The sequence below is a fragment of the Canis lupus genome, chromosome 13 (assembly GCF_048164855.1).
Source record: "Canis lupus baileyi chromosome 13, mCanLup2.hap1, whole genome shotgun sequence".
NCBI lineage: Eukaryota > Metazoa > Chordata > Mammalia > Carnivora > Canidae > Canis > Canis lupus.
Window position 1 is genome coordinate 52,713,575 of NC_132850.1, and position 14,876 is coordinate 52,728,450.

A 14,876-nucleotide genomic window follows, 5' to 3' on the forward strand; every position below is an offset into this window, starting at 1 on the left:
GGGAAGGGCCGAACTGGGGCTCATGTGGCGACTCGGGCCTGGAGCTCGAGATTTGGGAGCTGTACCTGTTGGAGCTGGAGGGCGACGCTGAATTCTCGGAGGTGTGTGTGCACCCAGAAGAGCCGGGCCTGCGGGCGAGCCTGCGGTGGCCGTGCAGCTGCAGGTGGCCCGAGCGTGCGGTATAGCAGACGCACAGAACTCGAGGCCAGAACACTAAGCTGGGCCACGGGCTGTGCTTTCAGGAGCAGAGATGAAGTCATTGGATTTGAGGCAGGAGGGAATGGGTGAAATGAAAAATTGAGCCCTGGCAGCCTCTTGCCAAGGGCTTCGGGACTTCATGTTGCCCTGCAGCGAGACCGAAACCAACACTGAGATGGGATGACTCAGTGGCTGCGCAGCCGGCATGCGGGCGGGGCAGCTGGAACTGCTGCCAAGTCCCGCCGTCTGAGGGCCACAGGAGGAGGTGGCTCCCGGGAGCTGTGCTGCGTGGGGCTGCTGCTGCTGGCACCCATCTGCTACGTATAGGTGCCATTTCTGGATTGCAGACTGCGTGCCAGCCCCCGTGCCAGCCCCCGTGCCAGCCCCAGTCCTCTACGCTCGACCCCTTGCTTATTTTATGGCAGTTTTCGTAATTTATTCCTGTTGTTTACTCTGCGTATCTTCACCATTCCATCTTGGAGGGCACGGGCCTTGCCTTTTTTTCTCTCCGTCCCTGGAGCTCAGATGTCGCTTGTGCAACAGTGCCAGGGGTCATGTAAGCTGCTCCTTCCTCTTCTGGTCTGGGAGCCTGTGTAAGAGAGACATGTGCGTCTGAGGATGGCGGCCAGCTCCACAGGAAGGCCACAGGGAGCTGGAGAATCTGGGGGAGGACCATGGTCTATTAACTTTTTTTTTTTTTTTTTTTTTTTTTTGCTGTCTCCGTGACTCACTCCCAGTTTTGCAAAGCTCTTCTTTAAAACCCTGCGAGTGTACTTTCCGTTTCATTGTTCGTTTGGAGAAATCGTTCTCAATAAACACATCCCCAAGGGCAGTACTCAGTGTTTGTTTTTCTTGTACATTCTTAGGGCCTAACTTTGCAGCTTAGAAAATTGTATAAATCTGTCTATAGTACATGGGGAACATTCCTCTCGATTTATTGGCAAAGAAGGTTGAAGCCCAGATTTGAGAGCTGCAAACTAAATTTTAACCCTAGCCCTGCTGTGTTTTTTTAGCAGACTTTTTTCCCCTTAGAAAAGGAATTCATGATTATTATAAAAAGGGAGAGAAAAGTCTATACAAAATGAACTACTTTGTACATATTTCTGTATTCTATTTCTTTTTTATGCAACTTTAAAAAAAAAACTCAGGACCATCATTATGTATATGTAGCATTGTTAATAATGTCGTAATTCCAAATTTTCTCATGTTCAGAACAAGGAGAACTTTGTTTTCAGTGGTTATATAACATTCCATCATTTAGCTATGCCCTAATCCTAAACCGTTCCCTTGCGGTTGGCCATTAAAGTTATTTACAGCCTTTTGGTTTCATAAATAGGACTATGATGAACTACATTGTTCTCAAGTCTTCCTTGTATACCTGGTATATCTTTGTTAGAGATTTCTGGAAGTAGAATTATAGAGTATCGTTATGTGTGCCCCAGATTGCTTTCCAGAAAAGTGGTCCTGATTCACATTGACATGGATGCTATAGGACAACACTGGCTTCCGCAGCTCCTGCCAGCACCATGTTTCAAAGCACCATGCACCATGTTTCACCATGCAAAGTCTTAGCATGATAGGGAACTGTTTTGTTTTTCATTTCAATTTGTGTTTTTTCCTAGGGAAAAGTGAGCACTTCCCTTCATTTCCTTTTTGGGTAAAATTCTGAAAAACAGGTAAAAAAAAAAAATCATCCATCCGGGACGCTTGGGTGGCTCAGTGGTTGAGGGGCTGCCTTCCGCTCAGGGCATGATCCTGGAGTTCCGCTCAGGGTGTGATCCTGGAGTTCCGGGATTGGAATTGGGATGAGTCCCGTGTGGTGTCCGTCCTCCCCCCCACCCCATTGGGCTCCTAGCAGGGAGCCTGCTTCTCCCTCTGCCTATGTCTCTGCCTCTCTTTGTGTTTCTCACGAATGTGTAAATAAAATCTTTAAAAGTAAATAAATCATCTATCCAAAATCCTACCCCCGAAATCCATCCATCCATCCTTCCTTCCTTCCTTCTTTTTTTTTTTTTTTAAGTAAATTTGGAAGTGAATGACTCCCCCAGCACCACTCGTGCTCGGAGACAGACGCTGTTAATGGCACTCTGCCTCCCCGTGCTCTCCCCCCAGCTCTCTCCTGGTGTCTACAGGCAGAAACAGGCAATGTAAACACACTCGTGTTTTTTAAAACCAGCAACGAAAGATGAGGTACAGACTGGTCTGTAATTTGCCTTTCCTGAAAACATACTTTATTAAATATTTTGGATGGAGTCTTCATGGTTTTTAGCCTCTTATATTTCTTCTGTGAATTTGCATTTCACATGCTTTGCCCACTTTTCTGTTGCACGTGTTCTTATTTTCCTTGAGAACATATGGCACGGTATTGACTCTACCTATCAAACAACGTGTTTGGTTTTTTTTTTCTTAGTCTGCCCTTATTTTTTATTTGCTGTTACTTTTGTACAGCAGCTTAAAGAACGTTTTGTGGAGTCAGTCTGTGATTTCTCTTCTTTGATTTCTTTGCTTTTATAAAAGTTTAGAAATCTTTTTATTTGCCTACCCTGTAATCAGTGAAATTTTCCCTTCTGTCAGGAATGTCAGAGAACTTCTCTAGTTCAAGTAATTCAATAATGTGATAATAGGCATGTCTTCTATAAAGTGCTTGCTCTGTGTCGGGTCACTGACAGATGACCTCTTCACAACAGCCTGTTGAGGATGACGCAGGAAATTGAGGCAGAGAGAAGCTAAGTAACTTGCTGAGGATCACACAGCCAGTAAAAAGCGTGGAGTGAGATTCAAATCAGGCCATTTGGCCTCAAGAGCTGTGATCTCACTTGCAACTCTACATGGACTCTTGCCCTGGTTGGCACTGCCTCCCTCTGTGTGTGACACCCTCTCCGCCAGAAAGCCAAGAGCCAGATTGTCCTTTTATTCCCCCTCTCACTTCTTGACAAGTCTGTTGCTTTGAGTGTCTGGTTTCCTCCCCTGCCCCCCACCATCTGCTGCGTCCTGTGCTGGCCTGTTCTCCCCAAGCTGGACTGGGGCCCTTCCTCTTCACGGCTGTTCTTTCCTCCCTCCCCCTTCTCACACACACACAAACACACACACACACACACACACACACACAGGCAGGCCATTCATTGGTTTTTCATTCCTCAATATGTCCTCTATCTCTTCCCTCTTTTGTCTACACCCTCTTTCAGTCCCTGACCCCCCACCCCACTTTGTTTGCTCATGGATGCTGCTTCTTGCTCATTTCACTCACCTGAGTCCCGCGTGCAAAGCACTCTCCTGGTCATCACTAGCCAGTACTCAGAGATAGTGACTGTGCCTCCGACCACCCACTCCCACGTCTCTGTCTCTATAGTCCCTCTTGTTTGCACAGGATGAAGCTCTGACCAGATTGAGTGGAGGGAGACAGCCAAGTGTCAGTGTGACTACTGACCAGTTCACTCTGTCTCTGACCCAACTTAGAGACAGATCCCTTCTTTGTTTGTGACTCTGGAGGGGCAGAAAGACTAGCTGTGTTGAGAAACCTTTCTTGGCCCAAGGAGAGGGGAATTCTTTTCTCCTCCGAAGCTAGAAATAAGCAGGGAACAGTACATGAATGAATACGGTATATAGCTAATGTTTAACTTTGGATAATATCTGATCTTATGTTGTTAATGTGTTTGTTTAGCATCAAACATAAGCAGTTAGCATTAAGACCCTGTGAGGTAGGGCTTTGTGTGTTTAACTTGTGTTTTTAAAATGCCCTCAGAATCAGAAAAAAAGTTAATACATATTTATTGGGGGAGAAACTAAAGGTTATCAAGAAAAAAACACAAAAATCCCATTATCCCACCACATATATAGTTATGATTTCATTTCATTTCTAATATTAGTTTATTATAGTAAGCCTGCGGCTTTAATAGATACATGAGGCTTTCAGTACCCCAGATGTGTAACATGTAGGCATTTAAAACCTTTTATCTTTCTTCTTCCAAGTCCTGTGTGTCAGTCAAGTGTATGTTAGAAACTCATGATTTCCTTCTCTGATTTCTGGACCAGCCTTCTCAAAAAAAGAAGGTAAAATGAGCCAGTCTTCATTCTTTATGAATTGTGAATCCTAAAGGTCAACAGGAAGAGGACTCTGAGCTAGGGGATTTGCCTCTGTGAAGTCTCTGAAGGATGCATTTTTCAAGCCCTAGGGTCTCCATTTGTGAGCTCTATACCACCTCCCACATGCATGCAGATAGTGCCTCTGCTTTAAAGAGGCAGAGTGTTAGAAGGAAGAGAAAGAGTGTAAGGGACTTTGAAGGCAGGAGCTACTGCAGAATGTTAACAGGCAGGGGAATCCCCTCCCCTTGGGCAGATTAACAGATTTAGCCTAATGTACAAAAGGAAAAGACCCAAATTAAAAAATGATTACATATGTATGTATATATATTTATATATGTGTGTATTTATACACATACATATATATAATTTATAGATATGTATTTCATGCTAAATTAAGTTTTTCGAAACCACATTTAAAACATCAAGCATATTCTTATTTACAAAAGCTTAAATTACGTGGCACACTCAGTGGAGACTGGCTATCCTCCTAAAGGTTTTCTGTAAACGAATAAAAACGTAAATACACAAATTATTCCTACATTGAGTTTTTACATGATTTTTCTTCAGTAGTAATTCATGTGAATTGCACATACCAAATTAACAGGTGAACGTTGGAGAATTTATTGCTGCTGAAGTTAACAGCAAGCTGACCCTAAATTGCTAACAGATGTTTTTCCTTTTTAGCCCCTTTGGAATTTTATAGGCAACAATTGTTTCTTCTTTTTGCAGAGATTGAGGGAGGTAGAGCAAAAGGGAAATGAAAACAGGAGATTGAGAAATGCATGTCTCCATTTTCACCAGTGTTGGAGCATTCTAAATTCATATGGAGTTGATCTTCAAAAGCTGGGGGGAAAAAAGTCTTTTAAATGTATATTTAGTCACTTTAAAGCTTCATTTCAGATTTCTCTTTTCTCTTTAGCAAGAAGATCCTTATAAGAAGAAGAAGCTTCAGGAGAAAAAGGAAGGAAATTTACAAAATTTAAGTTGGAATAAAAATCGAACATGTAGAAAAAACAAGAAACGGGGTGCTGCTCAGGTCTTGAGGTGTGTAATTTTTACAACCCCTTTAAAATGTTCATCTGTTTTTACCCTCTAATTTTATACTTAGCTATTATCTTTAAATCTTATTTTTGTTATGTTGGATACCAAGAATAGAATATTGACATAAAAGCATGTTATTAAAATTGATATATATTCTGGTTATGTTTTCATTTATTTTGTTAAAATACCTTAAAGTGAATAGATTTTCTGTGTGTGTTCTTACTTTAAAAGGTGCTCAAAGCTATGGCAAGTTTTAAAGAAAAAGCGTAAAACATCCCCTGTGCCAGGCCCTTCTTTTCTGTGAAGTGCAGAAGCATTTGTGGGCAGGTGACAGAACAGCTGGGTGCTGGCAGGCCCCCCAGCTTTCCCCTCCCCCACGTGGGGTCCTATAGTGAAAGAGAATAGTCATCATTCACGGAACCGAGGTTCAGTCCTGCAGAAGCTAGGTTCTTATGTGTCTGGAAAGTGAGGTGTCTAGACACTGTGTGTCTTGCTGAAAGCCCCAGTATTTAAGTGGCAGGCCCAGAACTGGTATTCTCCTTTGGAAACCTTGCTTCCTGAGGTCACTTTAATCTCTCTGAGCTTTCATTTTGTTATCAGTAAAATGAAGGCACTGGATAGTGTTTTTGTGGAAATCCCATGTTTTTTCAACAGGTCAGTAGTGTGTACTTTTTTTTTTTTTAAGATTTTATTTATTTGAGAGAGAGAGGGCATGAGAGAGGGGAGGGGCAGCGGGAGAGGGAGAAACAACCCCCCCCCCCCCCCCCAGCAGTCTCAATCCCAGGACCCTGAGGTCATGAAGGCAGCCTCTTGCTGGACTGAGCTACCCCGGTGCCCCAGTAGTGCATGCATTCTGACTCCAGATCCACACGGTGACCTAGTCTCCGAATTATGTATATGTGCTGCCGAGCAAGCACTAGTCTCTGAATTTTGATTGCTTGGGTTAGACTTCTAAACACCCAACATGTGCCCAAGCTGAGAGCCTCCAGTAGAGATGCTTTCTCCTGCCTTTTCCTCCCTAAATCCATGGATGGAGCTTTTCAGGTGTCCCTCGCACTAACAGTGCCTCCGTCAAGGACCCCAGTTGTACTTAGGAACCAGTTCCGGCTCCCTGATTCCTGTTTGTGACTGTCTTGGAGTGGGAGAGGGTGGGGTATAATTAAACCCTACCCCCTGGGCTTTAAAGCCTGTTTCCTCCTGAGTAATCCCTGCATCTTCACCCACTCTGGCTTTTCCTTCTTTTGAGTCCTGGCATCTGGGGATTTCTTTCTTATGAGCTCAGCTAGGTATTTATATGTGTTTCTGCCAGATTGTTCTCTAGTGGCTCCAAATCTTCGTGTGGAAGGGGCTCCACCTTGCTGCGGATCTGCTTGTTGTTGGAAGGGGGCTCGGCCTACATTGAGGCCACGGCCTCGGGACGGGAAGCACACACGGTGCAATTTACGGTGTGTGTCCCTAGGTCCCTGAGGGCTAGCAATCTGGAGCTCAGAGCCGGTGATTCAGCGTCGTCGTAGCAGCTCCCCGGCATTGTCACATGTACTCCGCTGGAGAAGGCTCAGGCAGTTCCAAGGTCCCTAGTTCTCACACTGAGCAAACCGCAAAATACAAACATGAAAAAAGAACAGACTTGTGGTTTGTTTGCTAATACCAAACACTAATTGTTGGTAATTCTTTTTATTAGGCTAAATTATTTAAAAACTGCATTGTGGCATCTTGTAGAAAGGAAAGTTACACCTCATATTCCTTTTACATGTATTTTCAAAAAAAATTGACTTAGGTTACTCTAAAGTATTGTATTTTCCTAATATGAACATACAGGAAGATAGAAAATTTGAGTAGAATTTCACCAATTAAAAGTGTCATGGTATATTTCTACAAGCAGATTTCTGACATGCTAAAGAAACAAGTTGTTAAAATAGAACTTTAGCTTGTAGCTATTCAGAATGTTTTGATCACATGATGCTTAAGAAGTAGGTGGTTGTCAGATTGTTTCCTTGGCTCTTCTTCTGTTGTACTCTTTACCTTGAGTAGTCAGAAACCAGTGGAATCATGTGCTACAGGCCACATATTTTGTCGTCTTAATGGGCATCCTACAAACCTGCATGAAGTACTGAAACTGGACCATGTGACTAGCCATCTGCGGACTCCTGTGGCGTTCTGTTTCGCCATTTCTGTTTCGCCACTTACAAAACCATTACCATTCTTTCCCCAAGGAGTCTAGTAGATGTTATCATTGGGCTGTGAACTCCTTGGGAAAAGAACTTTAAATACATGGCACATTGTAGTCACTCAGCAAATGTTTGCTGAATGAATGGATGAGAGAAGATGTAAAGTAACGTTCAGTACCTTCCCCCAGACACCAAGGAGTAGGTTCATCTATTGAGAATCCTATATCATGCTAAATCCAAGGAAGATGAGCCAAGAATCTTGGCTTCTGGTTCTGAATTTGCCACTTAGGAGATGATGGAGGGACTCATTTAACCTTGTGGAGTTTTATTCCTATCACTGTGAACTAGGAAGTAGGTTAAATGAGCTCCAAATTGACTGTAGTTCTAAAACAGCAAAATCTTTGTCTTTTTGACATCCCTCTCTTGGTGTCTTCTCCCCCAAAACCCCAAGAACAGAGGTCTCAAGTTGTCTCAGGTTCATGTTTTCACCTTTAATAAGTCTCATGGAAAGCAAGAATGGATGGATGGATGATAACGTCCGGATGTGATTTTGTGTGTGTGTGTTTGGTTCTTCTAGGCCTTCTGAACAGAGTGAATTAAAACTTGTGTGCAATGAATTTGAAAGGTCTGAGTTGAACAGTGGCATCGATGTAAGAAACTGGTGTGTACAAGAAAGTCCTGGAGAAATTTGTAAAACAGATGGCGGCATGGGAGGCAGCTTACCTGCTGCACAGGGAGAGGCAGGTATGTAAGTAACCACATTGGGCTATGACTCGTGCTTCTCTTGGTATCTTTGGTTCCTCCAGGAAGTATCCAGGGTAAAGAAATGGGGTCGTAATGAGATTATCACTTGACAGGCAACTTCGCTTCCTAAAGTCCGAGTGGAAAGCTATCAGGATGAGACTGGAAACCTGAGATTCTTTTGAACCTGGGCAGGCTTCTGGTGTTGCTCGCTCATCCCTCCCCTTAGAACCTGGCCATTCTCAGCTCTCCCCATGTGGAGTGCTGAAGGAACAGGGGTTGCTTACTCTGGGGGATAGCCAGGTGAGAAAAGTGTTCTCCTCCCACACCTGAGCCAGGGAGTTCCTGCAGAGCCAGGCGGTTGTCCCAGCTGCTGGGTAGAGTCTCAGGGAATGGAGGGTGGAGGGCACCCAAAGCTAGGTCCAGGTGGGGCAGAGGATAGCGGGAGGCTCATGGGCCATTGAAGTTGGCTGTACATGAGGGGGATGGGGTGTGGGAGTTGTAATCCTCCCACCGGCCAACACCCGTGTTTGCAGACACTCGTCAGCATCCATGTGCACAAACTAGCAGAGTTAATGAGCTTCTCTCTCCACCCTCTCATGCGTCCCCTTAATGCACATGTTGCTTTTTGGTCATATTGGAGATTTTTTCCATTCACACATAAATAATACTTTGAAGCTCCTAGAGGATATCTTAATAAAAGAGGGGAGGACATTACCTATAAATTTCCAGCTGTTGGAGTAGCCTGTTTTCTTCCCAGGAGTGTTTATTTCCAGAACCATTGGCAGATCACGGTAATCAGTGGTCTTGACAGACTGAGCCCCGGACGAGTGTCAGCGTCCATCCCGTAGGCAGAGTAGACGTAGCTCATCTCCTATTTCTTCAAGTCCCATCGTTGGTTTCAGTTCACTTCTTTCTTCTCCCTGGATGAGCAGAGGTAGCCGACCCTGGAGGTGAACCCGGCCTTCTTCATAATTTCACCTCTCCCCTTTGATGAGACATAGCATCAGGTTGAAAATCGTTCAGATGAAATGCGACTTGTCTCTCTGTCCCTGCAGAGGGTTACTGCCAGAAGCCTGGGAAGAAGTGCGTGGAGAAGTCTTGCTCCGATTCCAGCTCAGACTGCGGCAGCTCGTCGGGCAGCGTGCGGGCCAGCCGGGGCAGCTGGGGCAGCTGGAGCAGCAGCAGCAGCAGCTCCGACGGGGACAAGAAGCCTGTGGTGGGCCCTCAGCACTTCCTGCCAGCCGGTGAGTCCTGGGGGGACACCCCGGCCCTGGAGAGTGACCCTCCCTCCCAGCCTGCCTCCTGCCCCACCGTGGCCACCACCACCACTGCCACCACCACCATCGTGCCCAGTACAAGGCCTGGATGTGCCGTCCAGCGCCTGGAGCACACGCGGGACTGCCGACGGGAGTGTTTACTTAGCTTTGGGTTTCATTCACTCTCTTGATTTTTTTTCCCTTCCTTTTTCTTCCCTCCCCACTCTACCCTGTCGTCGTCGTCATCATCATCACCATCATCATCATCATTGTAATGTCTGTCTTTGAAGCAGTTTAAAGACTTCCACATTTATTTTATTACTTGCACATTTTTATTATGGTAAAATGTATATAACAGGATTTACCTTTTTTTTTTTTTTTTGGATTTACCATTTTTAAGTGTGTACCGTTCAGTGGCCTTAAGAACACTACTCTTGTGTAACCATCACCATCACCCATTCCCCAAATCTTCTCATCAGCCCAAACAGGCTCCATACCTTTAAATAACAGCTGTCCATTCTCCACTCCCCCAGCCCCTGGAAGCCTCTCCTCTACTTCCCATCTTGATCAATTTTACTACACTAGCGTCCAAGTGGAGTCACGTGAACTGTCATTTTGTGTCTGGCTTATTTTGCTTAGTGTAACTTCTTCAAGGTTCACCTTTTTCACCTTTTTAAGGCCAAATAATATTCCATTGCACACACACACACCGCATTTTGATTATCCATTCATCTGTTGGTGACCACTTGGGTTGTTTCCACCTTCTGGCTCTTGTGAATAATACTACTAATGAACACTGTGGCCCTCTCTTGTTTTTGAGAAATTTGAAGATTTGGGAAAGGTCGAAGAATTAACTTACTTTTGTTATATTTACTCTCGTTTTTTTGTTGTTGTTGTTGTTGTTTTTTTAATAATGCCTTAGAGTCCGTCCTACTTTTGCCACCTAAAGAGAATCACCGTCCACTCTTGTGAACTTGGCGTGCATTCTTTTAGTCCGTGTTTTATTTTACATTCATATGTCCATCAACAAAGTGTAGAATGTTTGTTTCTAACTTACGTAAAGGAAATCATACTTCAGTATATCATTCTGCATCCTGCTGCTTTCACTAGGTGGTTTTTTAAGCTCCATGTCTATGTAAAGATGGAGTTCATTCCTTCTCACTGTTATTGTTAATGTAGTAAACTCAGTCTTCATGTAAGGAAACTGTGGTGAGATTGAGGTGCTCACACATGTGAGGCCTTTGTTCACCGGTCACACTCCATCCACTCCCACACAGCCTTGAGAGAAAGGGCCAGTGTCCCTGGGCCCATCTGAGGGGTGAGGCCCCGGGCTCAGAGAGGTTGGCAGCTTGTTCCACACCCCAGTTTGCTCACCAGGGGCTCGGGCTTGAACCCCGTCTCCTCCCTGAGACAGGCTGCTTCAGGCAGACCCCTTCAGCGGCCTCTAGGCTGTCCTCTTCTCTGTCTCCTCTCAGCCGTGAGACCTATAAAAAAAGGCCCTTTCTGAGAGACCAGAGCACTAGTAGCCATAAAAACCTACACAAAGCACCCTGTGTCTTCAGACTGTTTCATTATCAGCCGCCTGCCAAGGAGCCTTTGAGACACTGTTTTCTTAATGACCGCTATAAAATTTTAATATCACTGATATGCACTGTTTATTACTGTGTACTGAGCTTCGGGCCTAAGAAGATAAGATCTTCTCAAGTCCCGACAAACACAGCCGTCCTGCTCCCTCTGGGGGACACTGTCGCCTGCATAGAGACACACACAAGCGCACATGAAGGCAGGCAGGCCCCTGTGCTTTGACAGCGGGGATGCATTTGGCCCGAGGAGGCTTGGTTTTCGCAGCCTCCATCCACCGCTGAAGACAAAGTTTGCTTGACAATGTTAATTCAAGATTTTGAAAAATCAGTACTTTGTAACAACAAAAAAAAAGAAGTGCAGCTTTTGCCGACAGGAGCAAGATGATAAAAATGGTTGATGGTGCTGCTAGACAGTGGCGTGTATGTAGTTTATAAGTTGTTGGAGGGTTATGGACTTCCAGGAAAAAGTCCCCAGTATAATTAATGATGTAAAAGACCATAAAGGCAAAGTACATATGAATTTTACACATATGCGTACACATAAAAGAGATTATAAGGAAACATATCTAATGTTGAATGGCAGTGTAATTGTAGGTACCTCCTGTTTTTCTTCTCTAATGTTTATATTCACAGATTTCCTACAATGTTACTTTTATAAACTGCGGGGGTCTATTTATATAGCAAGATTTCTTTTATCAGAAAAATCCCTGTGAGAAAGTTACATAATATTAATGGTTTCAGCTTTTTTCCCCCTGTAATTAAAACACTGTTAATCCAAAATTCATAAATTTAAATGTTGTGTTTTAGTAAGTTTTTGATGAAAAGATAAATATAATAGAGATTTTTTAAAGAATAAAATTAATGTGAAAATCAGTTACAAGTGAGAACTGAATTGCTAATTGGGCCTTAGTGGTATTAGCAATCTGTACTTTAATACACGGTACAGTTGAATTACACTCTAAAACCTTGTGATACTTTTTTTGCTTTTATGTAGGAGACAGTGTTTCACAAAATGACTTTCCTTCAGAAGCTCCCATCTCCTTGAATCTTTCTCATAACATCTGCAATCCCACGTAAGTTTAACTTCCTAACTTTGGCAGTGTTTAAAGTACTGCTTTTTCTGTCGCTGTGCTGCAGGTGATTTGCACTTTGCACTTGATTCTGCAGGTGGAAGTAGGAAGACTTTTTAAGGATGAGAGAAAAGAAAATCCAATTTTGCTAATAATTTAGAAAGTAGGATCCTTCCCAGTAAACATGTTTCAGATGGGCACGTCTTTGGGGTCCCCATCGGTGCCTGTGGCATAGCCACATTAGAAAACACCCCATTTCTGGGGCAGCTGGGGGGGCTCAGTAAGCGTCTATCTGCCTTCAACTCAGGTCATGATCCTGGGGTCCTGGGATTGAGCCCTGCATCCAGCTCCATTGGGCTCCATGCAGTAGGAGCCTGCAGTTTGCCTCAGTTAAACTTATTTTATTTTGTTGTTTACTAAAAAAAAAAAAAGAAAAGAAAAGAAAAAGAAAGAAAGAAAAAAGGCTTTGCTGGGTCTTGGAAATTTGATATGCCTCAACCAACCCCTTTCTGGCTGTGTGCCTTTGTGTCTCTAGCATTTATGTGTCTTGGGGGGAGGACTCGTGTAAAACTCAGACATGATTGAACAAACATGGTGTGTCCTTGTACAGAAGGTGTCAGCAGATCTTCATTTTCTCCCTTTCTCCACAGGAACATGAATAATCTCCCACAATATGCAGAACCTCCCTGTCCCAGCCTTCCTGCCGGGCCTGCCGGTGTTGAGGAAGATAAAGGTGAGGTGCAGACTCTTGGTCCAGGCAGGGGTTCCTACACATCACAGGCCAAGGAGCTTACGAAGATGAGCAGGTTGGGTGGGGCTGGGTCCTGGGCCAGGGCCCTCTTGTCCGAGCCACGTCACTGGGCTTCCGTGCATTCAGAAGGCACCTGCCCTCTGCACCAGCGTCATCAGGGGCCTCTGACTCAGGCTACCCCCTCCTCATAGCCAAGGCACAGGTGTGCAGGGGGCTGCTGCTGTGTTTAGTCCACCTTTTCCTCCTGCGGTGACAGAAAAGTAGAGGAGGCAGTAGTGAGCCCTGGTTGGAGAGCTTGCCATGGGTGAGGTTCCAAGGCCTTAGCCCACTTCCCCTGCCCTCTCCCCATCCTTCGTACCTCCCACGTCTTAGAAGCCCCTTAACCTGGCCTGGCAGCCTCGGTGACCAGCCTGGCTCCCGGACCAGGCCTGAGACCAGGTGGGGAGAATGGCGGCCCAAGGGCATGGAAATGGGGTGGGTGGGAAGGAAACCCAAACCCCGCTGCCACCCAGTGTCTCCCTGTAGGAGGTTAATTCCAGTCTCCCTCATATTTCTTCTCCAGTTCTCTTTGTTACCCCTTATTGTCCTTGTCTTGTGTTCTTGTCCTGTTTTCTTCTAGTGTTTGCTTCCCACATGGCTAGCAAGGGTCAGGGATTGTTGGCCTGATGTTCACTCCCCATGGCATCACTGAGCTCTAATAGGAGTACTGCTTTTGCTTATATGAATTATGCTAGATTTGAAAACTGCTCTGTACTTGGGGGCCAACTTTGAAAGCACAGACTTCTGTGCTGTTCTTTGGATATGTTTTGGATTTGCTCTTGTTGAGCTGTCAGTGGAACAATGGCATTCTCCTTAGACCCGCCTTTCTGCTTTATATCCTGAAAGTATATCCCAAAAGGAGTTGCGGAAGGCAGAAGCAGTCAGCATGTGTGGGTGACTTTCCAGGAGTGTTTTCTAGAAAGAGACAAGGGAAGTTGAGCTGGTCCGGCAGGAAGGGAGGGCTGAGGGGGGCAAAGGGTAGACTGAAAAGCCTTGTTCTTGTCCTTAGGTCTTTACCCACCTGGAGACCTCTGGCCCACGCAGCCCGTGTGTGTGACGAGCAACTTCAACTGCGCCGTGGAGAACAGCATGCCTGGCGTGATGCAGGGCCCGGCCCCCGTGCATAATAGGTATGGAGTCTCTTCTCTGATCACTGCCTTGTTCAGCCTAAGAGCTTGCAGTGGGGAATTTGAGTTCAGTCTGTGAGGCAGGCCTTCCAAAACTGGGGGCCAGCCTACCTTCCCCAGTGCACCTTAGCTGGATGTTTCCAGTTGCCTTTTGGAGTTGCATTGTGAGGTCTTAGAAACCAACAAAGCATGGGTAGGAGAAACATGAAAGGAAATAAGAGTAACATAGCTGGGACCCCAGCATTATTTTCCTCCTTAAGTTGAAAAGATGATCTGTTAATAGAGGCCTGTTTGGAAAGACAGTCACTCATAGTTCCCACCACCTACCAGAGCAGAGATTTCCATTTTCCTGTGGCAGTCATCACGAACACATTTAAAATATTAAGAAATGGGGCACCTGGGTGACTCCTGGGTGGTGGTGGAGCATCTGCCTTTTGCTCAGGTCATGATCCCGAGGTTCTGGGATCCAGTCTTGGATCACGCTCCCCTCAGGGAGCCTGCCTCTCCGTCTGCCTGTGTCTCTGCCTCAGTGTGTCTCTCATGAATAAATAAATAAAATCTTTAAAAAAATACAATGTTAAAAAAAATACAATGTTAAGAAAGATCAGATAGTTTGAGTATTAAAAAAACAGTTACACTATAGCAGTTTCTTGAATTTGCTCCTGGATGTTACTGTCATTCAGGAATGGAAACATGAGAAGATGTTGGCATCTCCTTTTAATCACAGAATCCATTTGAAGTTTTCTAGTTTGGTTCAGTGTATTACGGTGCTGTTTACTTTCTTCCCTGTATAACGAAGAATTCAGTTTATAATTG

General features: G+C 44.9%; 1 protein-coding gene across 4 annotated transcripts in view; it reads left to right on the forward strand.

Moving 5' to 3' along the window:
• TMEM131L (transmembrane 131 like) overlaps positions 1-14,876 on the forward strand; it is a 161,007-nt gene that overhangs the window by 142,094 nt on the left and 4,037 nt on the right. For all 4 annotated transcript variants that reach the window (XM_072773704.1, XM_072773703.1, XM_072773705.1 and 1 more), the window contains 6 exons: positions 5,201-5,325; positions 8,068-8,234; positions 9,290-9,478; positions 12,068-12,146; positions 12,794-12,876; positions 13,943-14,063. In XM_072773704.1, coding sequence (XP_072629805.1) covers positions 5,201-5,325; positions 8,068-8,234; positions 9,290-9,478; positions 12,068-12,146; positions 12,794-12,876; positions 13,943-14,063 — 764 coding nt within the window. The remainder of the gene's footprint in view (positions 1-5,200; positions 5,326-8,067; positions 8,235-9,289; positions 9,479-12,067; positions 12,147-12,793; positions 12,877-13,942; positions 14,064-14,876) is intronic.